This window comes from Lepus europaeus, chromosome 21 (genome assembly GCF_033115175.1).
Source record: "Lepus europaeus isolate LE1 chromosome 21, mLepTim1.pri, whole genome shotgun sequence".
Classification (NCBI taxonomy): Eukaryota; Metazoa; Chordata; class Mammalia; order Lagomorpha; family Leporidae; genus Lepus; species Lepus europaeus.
In genome coordinates this window covers 58630878-58655833 of record NC_084847.1, presented here as the reverse complement: position 1 = coordinate 58655833, position 24956 = coordinate 58630878, and the positions used below count along the sequence as shown (strand labels likewise).

Here is a 24956-nt window from a genome sequence, read left to right as displayed (position 1 = left end):
CGAAACCCACTCAACCAAAGACTTCAAGTGAGCGCCGAGCCCAGTCGGGAGCCCATCTCGTCGAGCTGGGAGAGAAGGGCACACGACACGCCAACGGTGGGAACCCGGGAACCCATGGCCGCCACCATGGGCCACCCCCTCCGGGTTCATCCACGGCTGTGGTCTCTGCCGTCTGGCCTTCCAGGACAAAACCACAACCCCATTCTAGTTAACACGCACACAGAAGTCTCTCCCATTCCATAGCAACGCTGGCTAAGTGAGGGACGCCACCCCATGGTGTTCTGATTAACATTCCGCTTACTCCAGGCGTAGAGACGTCTCGGAGACGCTTAGCTCACAGATGTGCAGAGACAGGCGGAGATGACAACCCGCCAGCCCCAGCGCAGGCAGAGGCCCCGTTCCTTTCCCCAGCAGGGACACGCAGCTTCCTGGGGCGAGGTGCCCATCTCGCTGCTGCCCGGTGTGCAGTGGCCACGGGAAGGAACTCAGCAAGCGGCACCCCTCAGCAGCAGGCAGGGACAGTGTGACAAAGTGGGTGTCAGGCTGCCCACGTGTTGTCAGTTACACACAGAACTGCTTTTCCATCTGCTCTGGAAACTCCCAAATTGCAGGAATGACGCTATATAAGGAAGCCAGGCTCGCCACGCACACACTGGGTGGCCCCTGGCAAAACAATGCAGCCCAATGCCTGCTCCCCCGCCCTCCCCTTGCTGGAGACAGCGCCATCAACAATAGCAGGTACGCCATTTTCCTTCCTGCACGAAGCCGGCCCGCAAAGGCTGGTTGCCAGGAAACACAAGGTTAGCCCGTCGGATTCCTGACCTTCGTGTCACTAAAACACGAGAAGCATTTTGTTCACAAGGCTTCCGAGTTCCTTCACACCTTTCCCCCTACAGCACTTGTCCATGCCTCCACCAAGCGTGGGAACGCTTACGCGTGTGGGCGCCGGGCCAGTGGCTGACCCGCCAGGGCGCACCGCCTTGCACCCCGTCCAATGTGGATGCACACCGACGAGCAGAATCTGCAGGCTGAGCTTCACGGTGTCAGGAGGAAGTTCCTCAGCGGCCTGTCTGTTTGGGACGTCTAACCTGCCAGCTCTGCGGCTCCTCCAGGAGGAGGCCGGCCTGAAGGGCCCCCCGCCAGTCTGCTTCTGCCTCTCGCCTCCCAGGCTGCACCGGGGCAGTTTCTCCAGCATCTGGAGCTAGTATCTGCACACTGTCCAGTAACCAAGGGTACACTCTCACCTGCCAAATCTAACACAGAGCTTAAGGGAGCCCCTTTCTCAAACCCCAGTATGATCCAGGTCTGTGGCTCGCCAAGGAGTGCAGTGGAGTGAACCCCTCCCCACTCCCCGGAGCGCAGGCCAGCATGGTGCTCCCGGCCCTGCCCTGGGTTTACTGGAATTCAGCAGAGCTACAGCTCCCAGGAGGACAGGAAGCGTGGTTCAGACACTTCCTAGTTCATGTGGACAAAGCTGGGGCTGAGCCAGTCCTGGGCAGTGCGCACTGGGCTCCCGCAAACTCACTCAAGCTTTAAATTCTTTATATACAAATGTGCAATCTAAAATATAGATACACAAAACAGAAAAAAAATCTCATCAGCATAACCTACCGTCACCATGTTTTTTTTTTTTTTTTTGCATCCAAAAGGTGAAACTTAAGTTCACCACTTTCCAGTAAAACATATCACAACTATGTCTCATGTCTCCAAAACATTATTTCCAACATCAGCAACATCAAAACACTTCCAGATTCTGACTGGCCCTCCAGTCGCTGCTCCCACACCATGCTCTCCCGCCCTAGCTTGGCCCTGGTCTCCCTCAGTGACAGCCAGGCAACCCCAGGGGTGTTCAGCCAGCTCCCGTTACCCTCTGCTGAAGCCCTCTGGAGGAGCCTCTGACGTCTGCACGGCCCTAGGACCTGTGGCCAGTCTCCGCCGCACTCTGCACCAGCCAAGCTGGCCCCCTGGCTCCCCTGCCCTGCTTCTGTAGGCAGGCATCCTGGCGACAGCAGTCACCCCTGACCGCAGCACGCAAGCTCCCTGGCCCATGCACGTCTCACCATCTCACATTTTATGATTCACCTGCTTATTGGGTTCACCATCTATTTCCCATACAAGGATGTAAACTCTGAGACAATGATTTGTTTTCTGCTTCTTTCCCAATGATCCTAAGCACCAAAAGGCGCTGAACAAATATCATTGATTAAACAAAGTATTAATGGTGGTGAAGTTCTCCTCACCCACTGCTGGCGGTCAGCTTGTTCACCACACCGCAGTGAGCATCCTGGCTAATTGAAGCAGTCACGGCCCAGCAGCGGCACAGACACTACCTAGAGTTTATGGAAATACAGAATCCCGACTCACTCCAGAACCACTGGCACCCACGGCGGGCATGGAGGCTCCTCTCCCCCTGCAGCCACGTGCCTGGCTGCTGCCGGCTAGCGCACAAGTCTTCATGACCAGATCTGATCATCAAATTGCCCTCAAGAGCCAGCTGATGCCAACTCACCCTCCTATGCAATCCAGGGACCCAGAGTCCAGTGATCGGGAGGGGCAGGCAGGCGGTCACGTGGGATGCCCACAGCCCACGTCAGAGTGCCTGGACTGCAGTCCTGACCCCAGCTTTCTGCTGACACGCACCCTGGGAGGACTTAGGTCCCTGCCCCCACACCGACTCCAGGTTCCTGATTTTGGTCTGACCACGCCCTGGCTGTTGTGGGCTTACGGGGAGTGAACTAACGGACAGGTTTCTGTCAAATAAATGAAACCAAAGAGGCTGGGCGGGCACTGTGCACACTGGTGACGACGACACTTTGATGCCTACATCCCGTACTACAGTGTCTGAGCTCTGGTCCCAGCTCTGCTCCGACACGCACCCTGGCAGATGGCTGGGTGCCTGCCACCTATGTCAGAGACCACATCGAGCTCCCTGCTCCGAGCTGCAGCCGGGCCAGCCCTGACTTCTGTGGGCATCTGAGGAACGGACAGCAGCTGGGAGATCTCTGTCCTACAAATAAAGTGAGTAAATACAATTTTTATGCTGCTGCTGAATTACAAAGGTGCAGGGAACTCCAAGAGATAGTACAGGAAGGAAACTGGAGTCTCCTGATCGTCCTCTCTTCCTCACTCCCTCCGATATCTTGCCAGGACTCCCCACTGGCCAACCAGAATCTACAAGGCCCAAAACTCGCTGCTATCATCTATGCAAGTCAGTCCCGGGGGTGGAGCGGGGATGGGGAGGGACAAACAGAAGCCAGGGGCAGGTCTAGCCCCTAGCAGCAAGTCGGCAACTCAGAGAAGCCAGGGACGGAAGTGTAGCGCAGGGAGTCGTCTCGGCGTGGAGTAGGTACACGCGCGCCGCCAGTCTGGGCTTAGGCTGACGCGATCCTACAGGAGCCGTGCCATTTCTGATGCAGCAGAAGCAGCCTCATGAAAAATGCAGGAGAAAACCCAAGCCGCCAGTCACGTGTGGGGCACCAGGAAGCAGAGCGCCAGCCAACCACTGCTACAGAAACGCTGGCATGAGGCAGCCGGGACAGGTGAGACGCGGGAGCCGGGCACGCGAGCCTCCTCGCCATCCAGCTTCTCTCGGGAGCTACGGTGCCACACCGGAAGGGCACTGGGCATTTCTAGTCCTCTGGGCTCAGAGTGCCCCAAGCCATCATTAGCTCTCACATGTATGATGACCATCGCACAAACATGGCGACTCCTCAAAGATTCGACTAAATAGGAAGAAGTAAAACCCAAAAGGTCAAAAAGAGCCTCCACCAAAGAACAAAGCAGAGACATTCGGAAAAATCCTCCTTTCCACGAGGCAAACGCAAGCCAAAACCGGTGCCTCAATAAAAACCAGACAGCAGCAAGTGTCAGCAAGGCTGTGGAGCAACTGAACTTCGCCCCCTGCTGGCTCAGATGTGAAAGGCTTCAGCTGCTTTGTAGGAGTCCAGCAATTCAAAACCTCAACACCACAGAGCCACCACCTGTTCTGGTGACTCCATTCCCAGGTAGATATCCTGATCCTGCAAAATGCCAACATGTGCCCACACAGAACCTGAGCCCCCTGGTAAGTGTTCATGCTCCTTACTCCACAGTCCAGCGGAAGCAGTTCCCCTGTCCATCAACAAACGGACAAGCAGCATATGGTGTGCCCATAGAACGGAAAATTACGCAGCCATAAAATATATGACCGACACATGCATAACACATCTGATAAAGGTCTTGTATAAAAAAATTCTTAAAATTCAACAGTAAAAAAGCAGCCACCCTAGTGAATGGGCAGAAAATCTTCATTAGTTTTAAAGATTTACTTATTTATTTGAAGGGGGGGGAGGGAAGGAGGGAGGGAGAGGGAGAAGCAGATAGACCCATCTTCCATCTGCTGACTGACTTCCCAAACGGCAACAATGGCTGGGGCTGGGCCAGGCCAAAGGCAGAAGCCACGAACTCCATCTGGGTCCTCCACGTGGGTGCTGGCAGACCAAGCACTTGGGCCGTCTTCCGCTGCCTTCCCAGGCGCACTGACCGGGCGCCGGCTGAGAAGCAGGGCAAACAGGATGTGACCCAGTGCTCTGGTATGGGAAGCTGGAAGCGTGTGTGGCAGCTTAACCTGCTGCGTCATGTGGCAGTTACACAGCCGGTACCGTGGTACGGCAGGACCTGGCACTGCAACTCCAGCACCCTGGGACTTCCGGCAGGCGCAAGACCGCTCCTCCCCTCCCTTTCTGCCGCTCCTTCAAGTGACTGCCATTTCTCCCAGGAGCAGAAGCGAAGCTGCTCCGCATCAGGGATGGGCGCTGTGCGGGGAGACCGCTACACGCCGCCAGAGTCGCTGCGACGCAGAACACCGGCCAGGACGTGGACAAGGGACGCTGGTTCACACACAGACTGGCAGCGCCCCACCAAGCCCAGCACGCTCTCAGTCACACACTGACGTCTGCACAAAACCCACACACAAATGCTGACGGCAGCTGTACTCATAATCACCAGAGCCCGGAAGAAGCCAGGACGTCCTTCAACAGGTAAATGGACACGCAAACCTGCGATGAAAACCAACTACCGAGCCACAACAAGCACAGAGGCGCTTTACGTACACACTGCTAGGTCCGAGACGCCCACAGAAAAGGCCAGTCCGCTCCAGGGCTGCCCAGAGATGGCCGGGGGGAAGGACAGAGTTCCAGGGCAGGATTCCATAGGATTCCACGGTGATGAACGCATTGGTCAAAGCTGCACAACGCACAGTGAATCCTAATGTAAGCTGTGGGTTCCGGTGAATAAAAACATCCAGATTGGCACAGCAACGATGACCAAACAAGAGGCAGGGGTAGGGGAGGATGGGGGTACAGGCAAACTCTGTACTGTCTGCTGGGTTTTCCTGTAAACCTAAAATTGCTCCAAAAGGTCAAGTTTATTTACAGAAACAATATGCAAGTGAAAGAATCCAGACACAGAGGTTACGTATTGTAGTATTCTGCTTACAGGAAGTACCCAGGATAGGTGACAGCAGAGAGAGAGGACGGAGCGGAGGGTCCCAGCGCGGGGAGGTGACCGTGAAGTGGCTGCCCGCTTGGGGCCGTGAGAACAGTCTGGGACTTCAGGAGGACGGCGGCCGACACAGTGAGCGCCCTGGAGGACGGCGGCCTACACAGTGAACGTCCTGGGGCCCTAGAGTACACTTCAGTGGCTCATTCCACGCGCATCACAGAAGAGCAGTCAACGTGGCAAGGTCCCACAGACATTCAGACGGCGCTGGGCTGGGGCTGTGCCACAGTGGCTCACGCTGCGGCACACACCAGAGTGCTGGCTGTGGTCACCAGCTGCTGCTGCTGGTTTTTTGGTTTTTATTGAAAGATTTATTTGGAAGGCAGCATTACAGAGAGGCAAAGAGAGAGAGAGACTGGTCTTCCATCCACTGGTTCTCTCCCCAAATGGCTGCAACGCTGGCCGGAGCAGGGCTGATCCAAAGCCAGGGAGCAGGAGTCTCCTCCCAGTCTCCTATGTGGGTGCAGGGGCCCAAGCACTCGGGCCACCTTCCACTGCGTTCCCAGGCCATAGCAGGGAGCTGGATCAGAAGTGGAGTAGCCGGGACTCGAACCTGCAGGGGACGCCGGCACTGCACGCGGTGGCTTTAGCGGCTATGCCACAGCGCCGGCCCCGTTACTCAGCTTCTGATCCAGCTTCCTGCTGATGCATCTGGGAAGGCAGCCCAAAGTGGCCGAATGCTTGAGTCCTGCACCCAGAGGAGACCAGGACAGGTCTCCTGCCTCCTGGCCAGTGGCCACGTGGGGCGTGAACCAGCAGATGGACGATGCCTCAGTGTCCCCCTCCCCCCTCCTCCTCTCGTTGCTTTGCCTTTCAAATTAATTAATTAACTGCAACTAAAGAAACTCACACACTGTCATCAGACGGAAGGCACCTCAGAGTCCGCTCACGTGGCAGCCCCCGTGGGACACTGGTGCCGGCGGCAGCCCAAGCCGTCAGCTACAGGGGAGGACGGCTCAGCAGGCAGGGTCCACAGGGTCCCCTATGCCGAAGAGGGGGACACCACGATCAACGTCAAACTAAAAGAAAACGAGCCACGTTCAAACTGAGTATTAATCTTAAAAACAAACCCAATACAATACACATGTAATACTTTTTTCTTTAAAGATGCATTTTATTTACTTGAAAGACAGCGGCAGAGAGAGGACAGACAGAAATCCTCCATCAGCTGGCCATAATGGCTGAGGCTGGGTCAGGAGCCTGCAAGTCCATCCAGGCCACCCATGTGGGTGGCAGGGGTCCAGGCACTGGGCCATCAGCAGAGAGCCACACAGGAGGAACGGCTAGGACTCGACCCAGCGCTCTGACATGGGATGCTGGCATTACAGATGGCAGCTTAGCCCCCCAGGCCACACCACCAGCCCCTAATGTATCCATCGTAATCCACCACTTACTAAGTACCAAAGTCAGATACATGTTTGAAGAAGGCCGAAGTCAATTTCAAAACACATACACTTAACACATCCTCCTTACCTTACCCCTGATGCTTTATTTATTTTTTATTTAAAGATTTCATTTATTTGAGAGGTAGAGGGAGGGAGGGAAGGAGAGAGAGGGAAGGAGAGAGAGAGAGGGACAGAGAGAGAAGGACACAGAGAGAGGTCTTCATCTGCTGGTTCACTCCCTAAATGGCCACAAAAGCCAGGAGCTTCTTCTGGGTCTCCCATGTGGGTGCATGGGACCAAGCACTTGGGCCATCTTCTACTGCTTTCCCAGGCCACAGCAGAGAGCTGGATCAGAAGTGGAGCAGCCAGAACTCAAACCAAGGCCCATAAACAATGCTGGCGCCACAGCAGAGGCTCAGCCTACTACACCAGGCCCCCTATTTATTTACATTTCTAAAGGATTTATTTATTTATTTGAAAGTCAGAGTTACAGAGGAAGAGACGGGGGGGGGGGGGGGGGGGGAATCTTCATTCCCCCAAAGGCTGCAATGGCCAAGGCCAGGCCAGGCTGAAGCCAAGGGTCAGGCGCTTCTAGATCTCCCACGTGGGTGCAGGCCCAAGCACTTGGCCATCTTCTGCTGCTTTCCCAGGTGCATTAGTAGGGAGCTGGATTGGAAGCGGAGCAGCTGGGTCTCAAACCGCCACCCACATGGGATGCCAGTGTTGCAGGCAGCGGCTTTACCCACGACACCACAATGCCAGCCCCTACTTTAATAGTGAAGTGTTTTAAATTAATTAAAGACCAGAGCAGGACATCTTACTTTCTCAGAAGAGTTTTAGTTGGACCAACAACAGGAAGGAACTGAGGGAAGCTAGTGACTTTTCTGGAAGTTACCAAGAATGAAGAAACAAGTTTCCAATTTTAAAAAAATGCTGGAGATGCTGTGGTCTCCTTGGCAAATATTTACACATTCTGTAAATATTCCGGATTACAACAGTTCTAGCGCAAGATGCAAACCAGAATTTAAGTGAGAGCACCTACCCGTGTCCTGGTAATGGGGAGGGAAGGCTGTCAGTACGGCCATGGGACAGGCGGAGTGCATTCCTAAGGACTCACACACAACTGCTATCACTAGTGCGGGCTATAAAATAGAACCTGCTGTGCAAATGCATTTCTTGAAAAATACCCACAATGTACTACGGAAATAAACACTTAATATTCTGTTTTAACACCTTCCGATATTGTTTCTACATATGGCTACACGTATTTTCCCAAGAGGATAACAGCACGTGTGTGAGCCTGTAAGACTATGTGTGAGCATGTGTACGTGCGACAGCACGTGTGTGAGAGCAGTGTGCAAGCCTGTGGGAGCGTGTGTGCCGGAGCAGCACCAGCCCGAGAGCACTGTGTGTGTGCCGGAGCAGCACCAGCCCGAGAGCACTACATGTGAGCACAGGAGCATGTGTATGCCAGAGAACGGCGTGTGGGCATCGAGCAAGTGTGAACGTGTGTGACTACACGCAGGTCAACGTGTGAAAGCAGGTCTGGGTGTATGTTGATCTCACATGAGATTCAGTGGTGGCTACATTTACTTAGAGCAATCACCACCATGCTAAAGTTCCCAGGTCTACTTCTGACCTCATAGTGCAGGAAAAACTATATACCCGGCTGGAAATGTCCCCTTTTATGCAATACTCCAGTTTTGCTTTTTTCTTTGTTTGTTTTTGTTTTTGACAGGCAGAGTTAGAGAGAGAGAGAGAGAGGTCTTCCTTTTTCCGTTGGTTCACCCCCCAAGTGGCCGCTACGGCTGGCGCGCTGTGTCAATCTGAAGCCAGGAGCCAGGTGCTTCCTCCTGGTCTCCCATGCGGGTGCAGGGCCCAAGGACCTGGGCCATCCTCCACTGCCTTCCCGGGTCACAGCAGAGAGCTAGACTGGAAGAGGAGCAACCGGGACGGAATCCAGCACCCCGACCAGGACTAGAACCCAGGGTGCTGGTGCCGCAGGCGGAGGATTAGCCTAGTGAGCCATGGCACCAGCCAATACTCCAGTTTTTAAGACAGAGCCTGGAGCTGGTGCTGTGGCATAGCAGGTCAAGCCGCCGCCATTGTGGCCGTTTGGTGAGTGAACAGCAGATCGAAGATTTAACTCTGCCTTCCAAATCAATCAATCAATCTTAAAAAAAAAAGCGGCAGCAGCAGCAGCAGACACAGCCTATATCAACACCGTCACCAGCTCCCCACCAGACAGTCCCCGTCCCTAGGCTCCGTCTCCTCACTGAAGTACCACACCCCTCAGCACCAGCGCCTCAGCCAGTTACGGTGAGGCTGGCACCGTGACCAAACAACGTAACCAGGAGCGAGGGGGTGTGCACACAGCGAAGCCAACGCCAGAGAGGATGCAGGACGGCTCCGTGGCACCACGCAGGCCGCTCCACACACGCGTGGGGGGCTGTCCCCAAGTCCTTCCACTCCCACTGCGGATCACAAGCCCTCAGCTAGCAGATGGCCAAAGTCATAAATTACCCTCTGCTCAAACAGATCCTTCTTCGGGGGCCTGCCCACGTCCAGACGGCACGGTCACTACAGCAAAGCGCACACAGAGGGCTCACGCGGAGCCAGCCATATGCCGTCCCTGTCCTTGGCATCTGTCAGAGATGAGACGGGGATGCGGCCTTAGGATTGGCAAAGACACCGTTACGTCCCTCCACAGGGTAGAGCAGACGACACTCCAGCATCTGTGAACACTGACAGGCCTGAGGCAGTCAGCGGCCTCGCCTCCCCCAACTCACAGCGCGGGTAGACGGCCCACACGTGCCTCCTCCCCTCACAGCACAGGTGGACGGCCCACACGTGCCTCCTCCCCTCACAGTGCAGGTGGACGGCCCACACGTGCCTCCTCCCCTCACAGCGCGGGTGGACGGCCCACACGTGCCTCCTCCCCTAACTCACAGCACAGGTGGACGGCCCACACGTGCCTCCTCCCCTAACTCACAGCGCGGGTGGACGGCCCACACGTGCCTCCTCCCCTAACTCACAGCGCGGGTGGACGGCCCACACGTGCCTCCTCCCCTAACTCACAGCACAGGTGGACGGCCCACACGTGCCTCCTCCCCTCACAGTGCAGTGGACGGCCCACACGTGCCTCCTCCCCTAACTCACAGCGCGGGTGGACGGCCCACACGTGCCTCCTCCCCTAACTCACAGCACAGGTGGACGGCCCACACGTGCCTCCTCCCCTAACTCACAGCACAGGTGGACGGCCCACACGTGCCTCCTCCCCTCACAGCACAGGTGGACGGCCCACACGTGCCTCCTCCCCTAACTCACAGCACAGGTGGACGGCCCACACGTGCCTCCTCCCTAACTCACAGCACAGGTGGACGGCCCACACGCGCCTCCTCCCCTAACTCACAGCACAGGTGGACGGCCCACACGCGCCTCCTCCCCTAACTCACAGCACAGGTGGACGGCCCACACGCGCCTCCTCCCTAACTCACAGCACAGGTGGACGGCCCACACGTGCCTCCTCCCCTCACAGCGCGGGTGGACGGCCCACACGTGCCTCCTCCCCTCACAGCGCGGGTGGACGGCCCACACGTGCCTCCTCCCCTCACAGCACAGGTGGACGGCCCACACGTGCCTCCTCCCTAACTCACAGCACAGGTGGACGGCCCACACGTGCTCCCCTAACTCACCAGTGCAGGCAGGGGCGGGATGGGTTCGCAGGTGCCCCCACCGCTGAGCTGGGCCTTTCTGTTTGTGTTTATGATGGTGTTATCTGGGGTTTCTCACTGACCCTGCAATTTCCTTTCTTATCTCTCCCCATTGTTTTATCCTGTCCTGGAGTTCCTGTTTGATATCATCTAGGCTTGCTATTCCTACACAACACTTCTACTTCGTTGTCTACCTCTTTCTCCAGCCGGGGCTTTGCTTCTGTCCTTTGTGGGCGCCTTCCTCCTGCCCCCTGCTAGGGACGCAGCGGCTGTGTACCCCTCCCCACGCTCAGCTCTGGCAGTTTCTGCCTCGTCTGTCTCCAGACCAGAGGCTGGGCTTGACCGATGGATGCTGCCTTCAACCCACACTTGAGAACAGAGGTGAAGGCCGCTGGACGCTGGCCTGGGCCGAGTGATTCTGTCCTGCAGGCCCCCGCGGTTCACCCGGAGCGGCGTCCGTGGGCTGCACCTTTCTGCTCCTGCCCTCCGCTTTCCAGGCTTCTAGCCTGACCTGCCCTGGCTTCTGCTGCAGGGCACCAGCGAGAATGTTCAGGATTGTGCTGGCTCGGCCTGCGGGTAGGGGACGCACCACCAGGCCCTAGAATGTTCTCTTTGCCCTTGGCCACAGTGCTCCTCTCTTAAAAGTCTCAGTTTTCCTTGTTTCCAAATCTAGAATCAGTTTGGGAATCAGAACACGAGTCAGCTAGCCGGGGATCACGACCTTGGCTTTCTTTCTAGGAGTTTGGTTTTAGGTTTGTGAGTGAGCCGACCTGCCCATGGGTGCGGGTGCACCAGCACCGGTGAGGCAGGCTGACCCTTAGGAGAAATGAGAACACACGCTCATGCCCTCGGGCAGGGCAGCTTCCGGACCAGATCCCGGGGTGCCGAGCTCGGCCTGTCGGGTTCTCTCTCCAAACTCACCTGCCCCACAAGTCGGTCCTGCCCCCCTAAGCAGAGGGCGAGAGAGGACTCGAAGACCCTTCCACCAGAGGAAAGCCCCACCCCGTCCTGAGACCTCAGGCTCCAGCGGGGAACAGCGACAGTGCTCAGGAACAGGAGCTCCTGGCACAACGGGCTGTGCCCCGGCTGGCCCCACAGGTGCACACACGCCACTTGGCATCCCGGGAGGTCTGCTTTAATGAGACGTCTGCTCTAACTAGTATGTTCTGTCAGTCCTGGTATATTTGTCTAGAAACAGTCTCATTACTTTATAGTCTCACCAAATACATACCGATAAGAAGGCAAATGACCGGTTTCTGTTTCTCAGTTCCGAGCAGCTAGTCTCCCAGGAGTTCCGCCTGCAGCTCCCACACTTTTTTTTTTTTTTTTTTAAAGATTCATGCATTTATTTGAAAGGCAGAGTTATAGAGAGGCAGAGTTATAGAGAGGGGGAGAGAGAGAGAGAGACTCCCATCTGCTGGTTCACTCTCCAGGTAGCCACAACGGCCGGAGCTGTGCCGATCCGAAGCCAGGAGCTTCATCCGGGTCTCCCACGCGGGTGCAGGGGCCCAAGGACGTGGGCCATCTTCCACTGCTTTCCCAGGCCACAGCAGAGAGCTGGACTGGAAGAGGAGCAGCCGGGACTTGAACCGGCGCCCATATGGGATGCCGGCACCGTAGGTGGAGGCTTTACGCGTTGTGCCACAGCACCGGCCCCAGCCCACACGCTTCGCCTCGCTAGCCAAGTCACCAGAACACCAGGGGAATACGCCCTTCCTTACCCTAACACTGAAACCACGGGCTCCACTTCCTCCAGCAGACACTGAGGCGGCCACGGGCATCTCGAGTGCGTGGGGGACGCAGACTCAAAGCCCTACGCGCCGCCTGCAGCTGCTCCTTCAGAGCCAGCGAGCCCTTGTAAACAGTCACTCCCTCCCCTCCCTGGCTAAGGTCAAGTTGTGCTTGGAACACTGGCTCACAGCCACAGGGGAACAGAACTTCACCCTGAGAACGACCGTCATCCGGGTCACCCAGTGTTTGACCAGCCCAGGGCTGAGCATGGAGCTGTTCATTAGACAGGCTCCAGGGTGCCGTGGTCCAGCCTGGGTGCTGCTCATCACCCATCCGAGTGGCCTCAGGGGCCTCCTTCCTCTAGGCGAGGGCTCCCAGCGCCCCTTGGGCCTTACCCAGGCATGGTCCACCTCCTGCCCTGCCTGCCCCATGTATCCTGTCCCCAGCAAGGACACCCAGATGGCAAGCTCCACAGGAGCCACACCGTGCGCTCAACACACACCCTGCGCACGGCCCAGCACAGAGCCCCTGGCTCTGGACTCCCAGCATCCAGCCTGCTCTCTCGCAGGCGCCAGCAGGAACCCTCAGCTGACTCCCCCAGGTAGACGCTGGAGGCTCAGGGAACCCCAGCACACACCGTCACGGGTACACTCGGCCAAAGCGATGGCAGTATTAACCCCATTTCTGCCTCTGCGCGGTCCCTTGGGGTATGGCTGCTGCTCAGTTTAAGCAGATGTTTCCAATGCCCAGGAAGTATCCACAGACGTTAGGGCCCTATGACAAAGCTGGTGCCGTCATTTTCACACTAGATGGCTAAACAGATCTCAAAGCTGAGAGAGAGAAACTTGCTATCTACTGGGCCTCTGGTTCTTTAAGAAAGCAGGGGTTGGGGCCGTGCTGTGGACAGCAGGTTGAGCTACCCCTGCAGCGCAGAAATCCCATATGGGCGGCAGTTAAGAGTCCTGGCTGCTCCACTCCAATTCCGCTCCCGGCTACTGCACGTGGAAAGCAGCAAAGGGAGGCCCAGGTGCCTGAGCTCCTGCACCCAGGTGGGAGACCCAGACAAAGCTCCTGGCTCCTAGCTCCAGCCTGGCCCAGCCCTAACTGTTGCAGCCATTTGGGAAGTGAAAAAAAAATTTTTTTTAAAATTTATTTGAAAGGCAGAGTTAGAGTGAGAGGGAGAGGCAGAAAGAGAGAGAGAGAGAGAGCTCTTCCATTCACTAGTTCACTCCCCAAATGGCTATAATGGCCAGGGCTGGGCCAAGCTGAAGCCAGGAGCTTTGTGGGGGTCTCCCACGTGGGCAGAGGGACCCAAACACTTGGGCCATCTTCTACTGCTTTCCCAAGTGCGCTAGCAGGGAGCTGACTTGGAAGCGCAGCAGCCACCCATATGGGGTACCTGTGCTGCAGGCGGGGGCTCAACCCGCTGCATCACAGCACCAGCACCATAAATACATCTTAAAGGCAAGCAAGCAGGAGTCCAGTATGTATTCTTCCTGCACCTGCTTTCGGCTACTTTCTACCCGTGTGCCAAGTGTAACACCGGCGCCCTGCTGTGCGACAGACGCTGCTCCTCCACGGGGAGCCACAGAAGTGTCTGCTTCCCCAACAGTTGGAGCGAGGTAGCATGTGAATGGTTCCCCATTCCACAAACCAGTGGGCACTGATGCTAACACAGACACAAGGACAGTATGGAAACACTGATCCATCTCAAGCTTGGCAACTACTATTCACACTCTGCTTGTCCTGAAAGGGCCAGTGGACACGAGCAGCTGTCTGGCCAGCCCACTTGACAGAAGGGAGAGAAGATTCTTTGTTTCTTTTGTCTGAATACAAACAAAGTGGGACAGCTCCAGCTCCCCGGCTTGCCCTCCAGGTGGGAGGTGCCAGGTCCATTACACAATAGCAGCTTCTCTGGTTTGAAGACTGCACCGTAATTACATCTGCAGATAAACCCCAAGTTCACATGTTCAGTGCCATTTAAAACCGATAAGATCTGTGTACCCACTCCCAGCTACGCAATGACAGAAAGCAATTACCAGCTAGCGACACAACGCTAGCATGGCGCACACCCTGTTCCGAATCTCACATGACAGACGACTGAAGGTCAAACTGCCCCCTTAAATTATTGGCTTAACATACTCCACATGCAAACCCAAAAGCTGTGGCAAGACGGATCACATCTGTGCTCTGGACCCCCAACAACGGCTGGAGGGGCCCCTCTCTTTTTTTAATGGATGGAAAAGATGTTTTGTACCAACCACGTGTCCAGGTACAAATCCAAGTGTTCACTTACATGCAGGCTGCCAGCGAGGCGATGCGTGCCCAGCTGTGCCCCTGGGCTCAGGAGCAGCTTCCGCTCCCACGAGCCCAGGAACCAAGAGATCACAGTGCCCGACAGCAGACAACACCAGGGGAGACTTCTGGGAAGTCCAGCACACCTCAGCCAGAAAAGGAGTTTAACCAAACAAAACACACAAGGAGAGGCAGATGTCTAAAAATATAGCACAATCTGTCCACCACACCAGCTCTTAGATCACGGTCCACTGGCCACCTGCAGGCCCCTCTTGGGATCTGGGGTGTCTGGGAGCGCACAGGTGAATCTCCAGGAGAGATGGGCCCGGCGCTCAGCTGCGGGGCCGAACCCTTGGTCTTCAGCGAGCCCCTGCATCACGACCGCTCCTGTGGACTGCGAAGTTCCGTGTCGTCCTACACTGGGCCTGCTGATACCAACTATACCGCTGTGGCACACGGGGTTCCCAGTCGCTTCACCTCTTTTTTAAAAAGATTTATTTATTTATTTATAAGTCAGTTACACAGAGAGAGAAGGAGAGGCAGAGAGAGAGAGAGAGAGAGAGAGAGAGAGAGAGACAGAGAGAAGGAGGGAGAGAGAGAGCGAGAAAGAGAGCGAGTGAGTGAGAGGGAGGGAGAGAGAGAGGTCTTCCATTGGCTGGTTCATTCCCCAGTTGGCCACAACAGCTGGAGGAGCTACGTGCTGATCAGAAGCCAAGAGCCAGGAGCTTCCTCTGGGTCTCCCACGTGGGTGCAGGGACCCAAGCACTTGGGCCACCCTCTACTGCTATCCCAGGTCACAGCAGAGAGCTGGATCGGAAGTGGAGCAGCCGTAACTCGAACTGGTGTCCATATGCAAGCGGCAGCTACCTGCTACACCATAGTGCCGGCCCCTGCTTCACTTCTGATCCAGCTCCCAGCTAAGGGGCCCTGGGCCCCTGCACCCTCATGGGAGACCCAGAAGAAGCTCCTAGCTACAGGCTTCAGGTCAGCGCAGCTCCAGCCGGTACAGCCATCTGGGAGTGAACCAGCAGATGGGAGAGACCTCTCTGTCTCTACCTCTCTAACTATTTTCTTTCAAATAAATAAAATAAATCTTAAAAAAAAAAGACGTGCTGTGTCAGCTGGTAGGGAAGCGTGCAGCCACGAGGGTCCTGTGTTCGCTTCCACCTGCTGCATCCCAGTCTTCAAAGGCCAGCTGACATCACACTTGCGTGCCCAGGCTTTTCTTGATAGCGCAGCCAAAGCCAGTCCTCCCGTTCTCCCACCGAGCCTCCTCGCTACCTCAGCTACGGCACTGGGCACGCGCACTCACACTGGACATTAACTTCCCCGTGCACTGTCTCTCGCTGGACAGGCTGCCCGGAGGGCTGGGCCTGGGCTGCACTCATTACTCACCCCTCCCCCGACGTCACCCAGCACCACGCTCTGGATATTTTGTTGAATTTAATTCTTTTGTTTCAATCACAGACAACCCCATCTAATATTCCATTCCTTCAAAAAGCTTGGAGAGCAGCAGCTTGTAAACACAGAAGACAGGTCTACCTTGGAGTGCTCAGTGAGACACCAATGCAATTATGTGGGTGGTAGGTGACGTCCAGTCCACGCCACAAAGAGCCTTCACAGACGGCACTGCATTCACTTCCGGCGGAATCCGAATTCCCTCCCTGAAATGCCACACACAGATCGGGGAGCGGAGCCAGGGTGAGCCAAAGCCGGCGGAAGCACTCCCTGGGGCACTGTTACGCAGGGAGCTTTAAGGACAGCCCTCGTAGGAAGCGAGGGAGCATTATCCTTAACACTGTGCACACAGCCAAGCCCAGAACCGGCAGCCTCCAGTCAGCTCAGCCCCGACTGATCAAGAGGAGCCAACACGGGACTGACGGGCAGTGAGCACACACCCACAGCCCTGCAGAAGCCCTGGCTCTGGCTCCAGCCGTGGTCCCTGCCCCCACATGGGAGGCCTGGACTGTGCGGCCCCGCGATGTGGGCACTGGGGAGTGACCCAGGGGGTGGGAGCGCATTCCTCTCTTTCCTTATGCTCCCAGGCCCGCTCTCTCTCTGCCTCTAAGTAAACAAAGCAGGAAAGACCAGGGTGATGGCGACTTGGGTTCTCCGTGCCTCCAGGGCCACCCCATGCGGGTGGGGAGGGAGGGGCAGGACCTGGGGGCCGACGTGGCAGTGAGCCCCACTGTCCTGCATCCTGCCTGTGGACGGCCGCAGCAGCTGGAAAGCACAGAGGAGAAGCTGTCCAGGCAGGGCCCGCGCCCCGGCACCAGGCCTGGGGAACGTGGTGTTACTGTAGGCCCCTCTGGGCCAGCCAAACACCCGCAGAATCACCACCCCCCACCCTGGGAGGTGTCAGCTCAGTCGAGGGGCCCAGGCAGCCACAGCCAGAGGCCGGCCCGGTACAGTGGCACCCATCCTCTGCCTGGAAGGGGAGGTGCTTCAACTCCCTACCCAGGCAGCGTCAACAGGGTCCAGGGGGAAACTGAGGCACTCAGGACCAGCAACCCAGGAGGAGGAGACAGGACGCCACGCTGCCCAGGCCCATCAGCCTACAGGCGCCAGGCTCGGAGGGGAGCAGATGCTATACTCGTTTCAACACAGCAGCTGAGTCTCAGGGACCCACGGATCAACCACGAAGAACCCACAGCTCTGACGGAAAGAGGCAAGACAGAGGGGGACTGAGGGAGCATCTGAAACATCCAAGATTAGACAAACATTACTCAATGCACAGACTCAGTGAGTGGGGCAAACCCAAAGTCAGACAGTCATAGCTACACTTCTGGAAACTGGAGCCACGGGGAAAATCTCAAAGGCAGACAGAAATAATGTGTGAACTTAGGCAGGGACGCCACTCAAAGACAGCGGCCTGCTCACTGAGACCAGGGGTCAGAACAATGTGGCCCGTGTTTCCAGGACTCAAAGCTGGCTGTGAACTCTGCAGCGAGATGAAAGAGAGCTAAGAGCTGTGGCAAGTAAACAAACTACCAGCAAATGGAAGCTCTGCACAGAACGGACAGGAGAGAAAACGGCTCAGGACTTCAGGACAGACAGACCATCAGAACAGGAAAAGAGGGCTGGATACGCATCCTCCTTCTTACGAGTTTCTTCTTGAAGAATCTGTTTGTTTGAAAGTCAGAGATGTTAGAGAGACGGAGAGAGAATCTCCCATCTGCTGGATCACTCCCCAGACGGCCGGGCCAGGCTGAAAACAGGAGCTTCATCTGGGTCTCCCGCACGGGTGGCAGGGTTCCCAAACGCTGGAGCCATCTGCTGCTTTTCCCAGGCCAAAAGCAGCAGCAGGGAGCTGGACAGGAAGTCTAGCAGCCGGGGTGCGAACCGACACCCACATGGGATGCCAGCGCTGCAGGTGCTGCTTCATCCGCTACACTACAACACCAGGCCCCTTAGGAGCTTCTTGTTTTTTAAAAAATATTTATTTATTTATTTGAGAGGTAGAGCTACAGAGGGAGAGAGAGATCGACCATGTGCTGGGTCACTCCCCAGATGGCCACATAGCTGGAGCTGGGCTGATCCGAAGCCTGGAGCTTCTTCCAGGTCTCTCATGACCTTTAGCCGACGAAGCACATTCCCAGGCTCATTAGCAGGGAGCTGGATGGGAAGTGGGGCAGCCGGGACTCAACCGGTGCCCATGTGGGACTCCAGCACGGAAGGCAGAGGCTACACCCGCTACGCCACGGCGCCGGCCCCTTCAGTCACACGTAACGACTGACACAAAACCAGCGTGGCGCCCCAAGTCTAACACGAAACAACAAATTGGGAAGGCAAAGCAACCTGAACAGAAATAAAGTTTCATAAAACACCAACACCACCAGACCTGGATAGGTCATACACGTTTGCAACAAACCTACAACTAACAAGAAATGACAGAGTATATTACAGCCAGACAAAGTAGAAACCAGGCACGATGCAACCCCAGAATGTTTTAACCCACAGGAAAGCACTAAGAAACAAAAACAAAACAGAGAAGAATAAATTATTCCTGAGTGGCTGGCGCTGCGGCTCACTAGGCTAATCCTCCGCCTGTGGCGCCAGCACACCGGGTTCTAGTCCCGGTCGGGGCGCCGGATTCTGTCCCGGTTGCCCCTCTTCCAGGCCAGCTCTCTGCTGTGGCCCGGGAAGGCAGTGGAAGATGGCCCAAGTGCTTGGGCCCTGCACCCCATGGGAGACCAGGAGAAGCTCCTGGCTTCGGATCAACGCGATGCGCCGGCCGCAGCGGCCATTGGAGGGTGAACCAACGGTAAAGGAAGACCTTTCTCTCTGTCTCTCTCTCTCTCACTATCCATTTTGCCTGTCAAAAAAAAAAAAAATTATTCCTGAGTATATTAACAAAGACCTTCCCTTAAATATAATGATCTAAATCTACAAATTAATGGAGATTGACAGAGGGGAGGAAAAATTAAGCTTGTCTATGTGAAACTCATTTTAAAACAACATAGGTAGGTTAAAAGTAAAAGGATGGACAAGCACGTACCATGGAAGTTGTAACAAAGACAAGGGTGGCTACATTAAAATATCTGCCACAGTAGACTTCAAGGATAGAAAGCGACAGGAGACAAGGGTCCATCTACCAGGAAGACATCAGTGTCCACAAGTTGATGCACCGCACGACAGAACCCCAGAGCACACAAAGTGAAACCTGACAGCGCAAGGAGACGCACAAATCCACAGACAGCGGCCCTTGCAGACCTCTCTCGGCTCCTGTTGGGTCCACTAAACTCAAAGTCAGCAAGGACACTGAAGCCAGCACCACCACCAACCGACGGATCTGGCACAGGGCAAACACTCCCCGTCACGGGACCACAGACCGAGCCGTCAAACAACCTCCAAAACCTCAGAGGGGCCCCTGCCGGCTCCACTTCCCACCCCGCTCCCGGCTGGTGCACCGGGGAGCTGGCAGATGGCCCACCCACACGGGAGACCTGGATGGAGCGCGGGCCAGCCCACTGCAGTCATCTGTGGAATGAACCAGTCGATGAAAGGCTGTCTGTCTGTCTCTCTAGTTCTGCCTTTCAAATAAATATTTTTTTAAGCTTCTTTTTAAAGATTAAGTTAACAAAAGAATTTTTCTAAATTTAGAAATGTAAAAAAACTGAGGTCATACACAGGCGAGGTCCTCAAAAATTTCAAGGAACACAACGTATCATGAAGCAGACTCTGCCTGGAAGGCAGACAACGTGGGCCCACCCCCGACGGACACCTCCACCCTCTGACCCCGATGACGCGTGGACACCTCCACCCTCTGACCCTGATGCCGCGTGGACACCTCCAGCCTCTGACCCTGATGCCGCATGGACACCTCCACCCTCTGACCCTGATGCCGCGTGGATGGCAGACAACATGGGCCAACCCCCGACGGACACCTCCACCCTCTGACCCCGATGATGCGTGGACACCTCCACCCTCTGACCCTGATGCTGCGTGGACACCTCCAGCCTCTGACCCTGATGCCGCGTGGACACCTCCACCCTCTGACCCTGATGCCGCGTGGATGGCAGACAACATGGCCCAACCCCCGACGGACACCTCCACCCTCTGACCCTGATGCCGCGTGGACACCTCCACCCTCTGACCCTGATGCTGCGTGGACGGCAGACGACGTGGGCCCACCCCCGACGGACACCTCCACACACTGACCCTGATGCGTGGACAGCAGAGGACGTGGGCCCACCCCCGACGGACACCTCCACCCTCTGACCCTGATGCCGCGTGGACACCTCCACCCTCTGACCCTGATGCTGCGTGGACACCTCCACACACTCTGACCCCGATGCCACGTGGACGGCAGACGACGTGGGCCCACCCCCGACGGACACCTCTACCCTCTGACCCTGATGCTGCGTGGACGGCAGACGACGTGGGCCCACCCCCGACGGACACCTCCACACACTGACCCTGATGCGTGGACGGCAGAGGACGTGGGCCCACCCCCAACGGACACCTCCACACGCTCTGACCCTGGAGTCACACTAGAAATCAGCAACAGAGAGGCGGCAGGCCACTCCCTGAACACAGGAAGCCACAACTCTCCTCAGGAGCCCACGGCTCCAAGAGACATCTCAGAACAAAGCAACACAGACACGAACTGATGGGAATCAAACTAAACATGGAAACACGTGGACACAGCTAAAACGGCACTGAGACGGGAAATTCACAGCACTTGAGATGTTTGCGCTAGCAAAGAGGAAAGGCCTCAATAAATAAGGTACGCCTCTCCGCCAAGAAATGCACAAAACGAGTCCACAGCAAACAAAAAAAACAATAGAGAGCATAAATAAATGAAACCGAAAACAGGAAAACTTCCCTCAGTAAGATGAATGGGATACAACGTTGGTTCTTGGGCCCGGCGCTGTGGTGTAGCGGGCTACGCCGTGGCCTGCAGCGCCTGCATCCCATATGGGCGCCGGGTCAAGTCCCAGCTGCTCTACTTCTGATCCAGCTCCCTGCTCATGTGCCTGGGAAAGCAGAGGAGGATGGCTCACGTCCTCGGGCCCTGCACCCTGGAAGAAGCCCCTGGCTTCAGCCCGGGTCAGCCCAGCCATTACGGCCATTTGGGGCGTGAACCAGTGGATGGAATATTCTCTCTGTAACTCTGCCTTTCAAATAAATAAATCTTTAAAAAGTCAGTTATTTTTGGTTACAAAGAAATAATAAGAACACTGATAAACTAGGAAGACTGACAAAAAGTAAGACGACACAGACCGCCAGCGCGAGGAGTCACAGCCGGCATGACTTCTCACTGCTCTCACCGGACGCAGCACTGGAATTCCAGCCCAGGCAACGAGGTGAGAAGGAGTAACCGTCCCCACGTGCAGGTAACTCGACGGCGACACGGAGAAGCCCGAGAACCCACAGGGCTGCTCGGAGAAGCCGGAGCTTCAGTACCCAGACACAAGCAGCAGTCGCAGCGTCAGGCGCTAAGAGGCACGCGAACACTCAGACTACAGCCGCCTCACACAGCATGAACTACCTGGGTATAAACTGACCCGGGCGTGGACAAGGCCTGTGCCGAGAAGCGCGCCGTGCGGTGAAACAAACAACGACCCCGATGAGCGCCGGCATGGATGGCGCGGCCAGGATGGCGCGGCCAGCACAGCGAAGACGCCAGGCCCCCCACCGTGACCCGAGCCCCCAACAACGCTCAGCAAAACGTGTTCAAGCAAATACAGAAAGCACAGGCCCTAGAACAGCTGAACCAGGCTTAAAACCAAAGCAGACGAAATCACTCTGATACAAAACCGACAGACAGCCAAGAGCCCAGAGCCGGCCTACACGGACGCCAATGGCTCAAAGCCGCTCCATGCAAGAAGTGTGGCCTTCCCAGCAAACGCTCCTGGACGACTGGGGTTTTTAAAGACTCCTATTTATTGATCTGAAAGGCAGAGCTAGAGAGAGAGAAGGAGAGACCGAGAGCGGTCTTTCATCCACGTTTCAATTCCCCAAACGGCCACCACGCTCGGGGCGGGCCAGGCTGAGGCCAGGAGCCTGGAAATCCACAGGTGTCGCCCACGTGCGTGGGCCACGTGCTGCTGCCTCCCCAGGTGCACGGGCAGGGAGCTGGATTGGAAGTGGAGCAGCCGGGACGTGGACTGGCGCTCCTATGCAAGGTCGGCCCCACGAAATCAAACCGCACGAGAAACCACCTAGCCCTCCCATGTTACACAGGATTACGGGACTGCCAGCCAACACACCTAGTACACAAGCACCAACTCCAAGCAGCTCCAGCCTGCGTCCAGCCCCAGCCGCCGGGACATCTGGAGAGGGACTACAGAGGGCAGCTCTCTCACACCCTGTCTCTCAAACTGAAAAAGGACTAGCCCAAAACAGATCATGTAAAATCCAAGGTAGCTCCTTAAGAAAAAAAAGTCTATCTTAGACATCTGAGCCTAAGCAAAAAGCTCTAAGACTCAAGACCTAAAGCATGGGGCCAGCGCCGTGGCTCACTTGGTTAATCCTCCGCCTGCGGCGCCGGCATCCCATATGGGCACCGGGTTCTAGTCCCGGTTGCTCCTCTTCCAGTCCAGCTCTCTGCTGTGGCCCGGGAAGGCAGTGGAGGATGGCCCAAGTGCTTGGGCCCTGCACCCCATGGGAAACCAGGAGGAGGCACCTGGCTCCTGGCTTCGGATTGGCACAGTGCGCTGGGCGTAATGGCCATTTGGGGGGTGAACCAACGGAAGGAAGACCTCTCTGTCTTTACTTCTCACTGTCTGTAACTCTACCTCTCAAATAAATAAAATCTTTTAAAAAAAGAGAGAGATCTAAAGCATGATGCAGAAGAGCAGGAACAGGCAAGCTGCACCTCTTTGAAATAAAAACCTTAATTTTGTGAAAAGCCCTGTTGAAAGGATGAAAAGACAAGCCACAGAGTGGGAGAATACGTGGAAACCAAGTACTGACGAGGGCCCCAGAGCGCAGACCCTTCGGACCTCAGATAAAGAGGAACCTAACCGAACACTGGGTGGAACCGCCAGACGCTCAGGGAGACCCTGCGGGGGCCCCCACACGCCCAGCAGAGGGGCTCAAACACAGAGGGGCGGCAACCCTGCTCCGTGCTGCTGGTGGACACGGCCCGGCCCAGCCCAGCCACCTGGGCACTCCGAGACACACGGACACCCACACGCGGGTGCAGCCCGTCCAGGGGTTCATCCCTCACCACAGAACCCCGAAGACCCCAGGCAGCCTGCGTCAGGGGGAGACTTCCACGGTGCCCCGTGGTAAGGCCACGGCATGGACCAGTCCAAAGAGGAAGGGGCCACAGTCACACACGACCCCTGGGGTGGGGGGCAGCAAGTCGGCGCCGCCTGCCTGGGTCCACCCGTGCTGCATCTCAACAACCAAACCAAGGGAAGGCAGGTCGCCAGGCCGGGCCAGGCCGGGGAGAGGGGCCCCGGCGCGATGGGGCTGCGGCGCCCTCCCCGCCCAGGGCCAGCCTCAGCGCTGCGGGTTCACCGGCGCCCCCACTGCCGGGCGGCGGGCGGGCTCACCACCGCACAGCACTCTGCCGGACCTGAACTTGGAGCGCCGCCCCGGTTTCCAAGGCCTGTCCTCACGGGCTGCCCGGGCACTCCCACGCCGAGCACTGTGCCAACCAGCGCCCGGGGGCACAGCACTCTGGAGGCAGCCTGCGACCCCTCGCCTCCCCGCAGAGGCGCGCACGGTCCCCGCAGGGCCCGGGTCTCAGAGCGGCCTTCAAGCGCCCACGGCGACGGCCACCACCCAAACACAAAAGTGTCCGAGGGAAGACGCAGGTGCGGCGCGGCGCGGCGGGCTGGCGAGGGGAGAGAGGGGTCTGGGGTTTAGGCGCTCCGGGCGGACAGGAGGCCGCGTGGGTGAGCCCCGTTTACGAGCGCGCGGGAAAGGCGGAGGCTGGGCTTCCGAGACGGCCTGGACACTGCCCCCCGCCCCCAGGCTGGCCGGCCCCGCACCAGTGTGCGCGCGGGCCGGGGTGTCCGGCCGTCCGCACAGCTCAGGGGCGGCGGCGGCGGCGGCGGGGGGGGGTCCCCGCGGCCCGGCACGGGAAGCCTGGTGCGCATCCGCACTCCGCCGGACAAAACCATGACGCAACCGCCGCCGGGGGGACCGGACGCGGGCTGGGTGCGGGGCGCGCCTGCGTGGAGAGCCAGGCCGTGAGTCCGCGGGGCCTCTCCCCGCGCGGCCACGCGGCGTGGGGCGCTGGCGCGGGCGCTGACAGGTCCCCGCGTGGGCGCCGCCGGCCCGGCCCAGGTGACCGCCGCGGCGCAGGTGCGCGCGCCTCACCTTGAGGATGTTGTCGAAGATGGTGTCGCGGAACTCGAGCAGCGCCTTCTGGTCGAACTCGCGGCCGTGGATGATGCGCATCTGCTTGAGGAAGGTGGACTTGCCGCTCTCGCCCGCGCCCAGCAGCAGGATCTTGACCAGGCGCCGCACGGCGCGCCGCTCGCGGGCTAGCAGCGCGTCGATGTCGCGGCTGCGCCGCCGGGCCTCGCGCTCCGCGTCGCGCGCGCCGCCCGCCCTGCGCTCGCGGGCCCCGGCCTCGGCCGGCAGCAGGCAGCGGCTGAGGGTCCGCACCACCCCGGACATGGCCCCTCAGGCCGCGGCCGCGCCCCGCCGGCGCCCGGGGGCCATGGACGCACCGCCGGCGAGGGCGAGCCGGGCCGGGCGCCGCCCCACGCCCCGCGGCCCGCGCGGCTGCCCGCCGCTCGCCTCAGGCCGCGTCCGCCGCCGCCGCCGCCGCCGCCGCCGCCTGCAGAGGCCCGCACTCGCCCGGCCGCCGCTCGGGCCCGGCTGCGGG

General features: G+C 57.6%; 1 protein-coding gene across 1 annotated transcript in view; it reads right to left on the bottom strand.

Moving 5' to 3' along the window:
* Positions 1-24746, bottom strand: part of GNA12 (G protein subunit alpha 12) — a 100818-nt gene extending 76072 nt beyond the window's left edge. The window contains exon 1 of the mRNA XM_062180014.1: positions 24443-24746. Coding sequence (XP_062035998.1) covers positions 24443-24745 — 303 coding nt within the window. The 5' untranslated portion in view covers position 24746. The remainder of the gene's footprint in view (positions 1-24442) is intronic.
* Between the last annotated feature and the right edge of the window lie 210 nt (positions 24747-24956).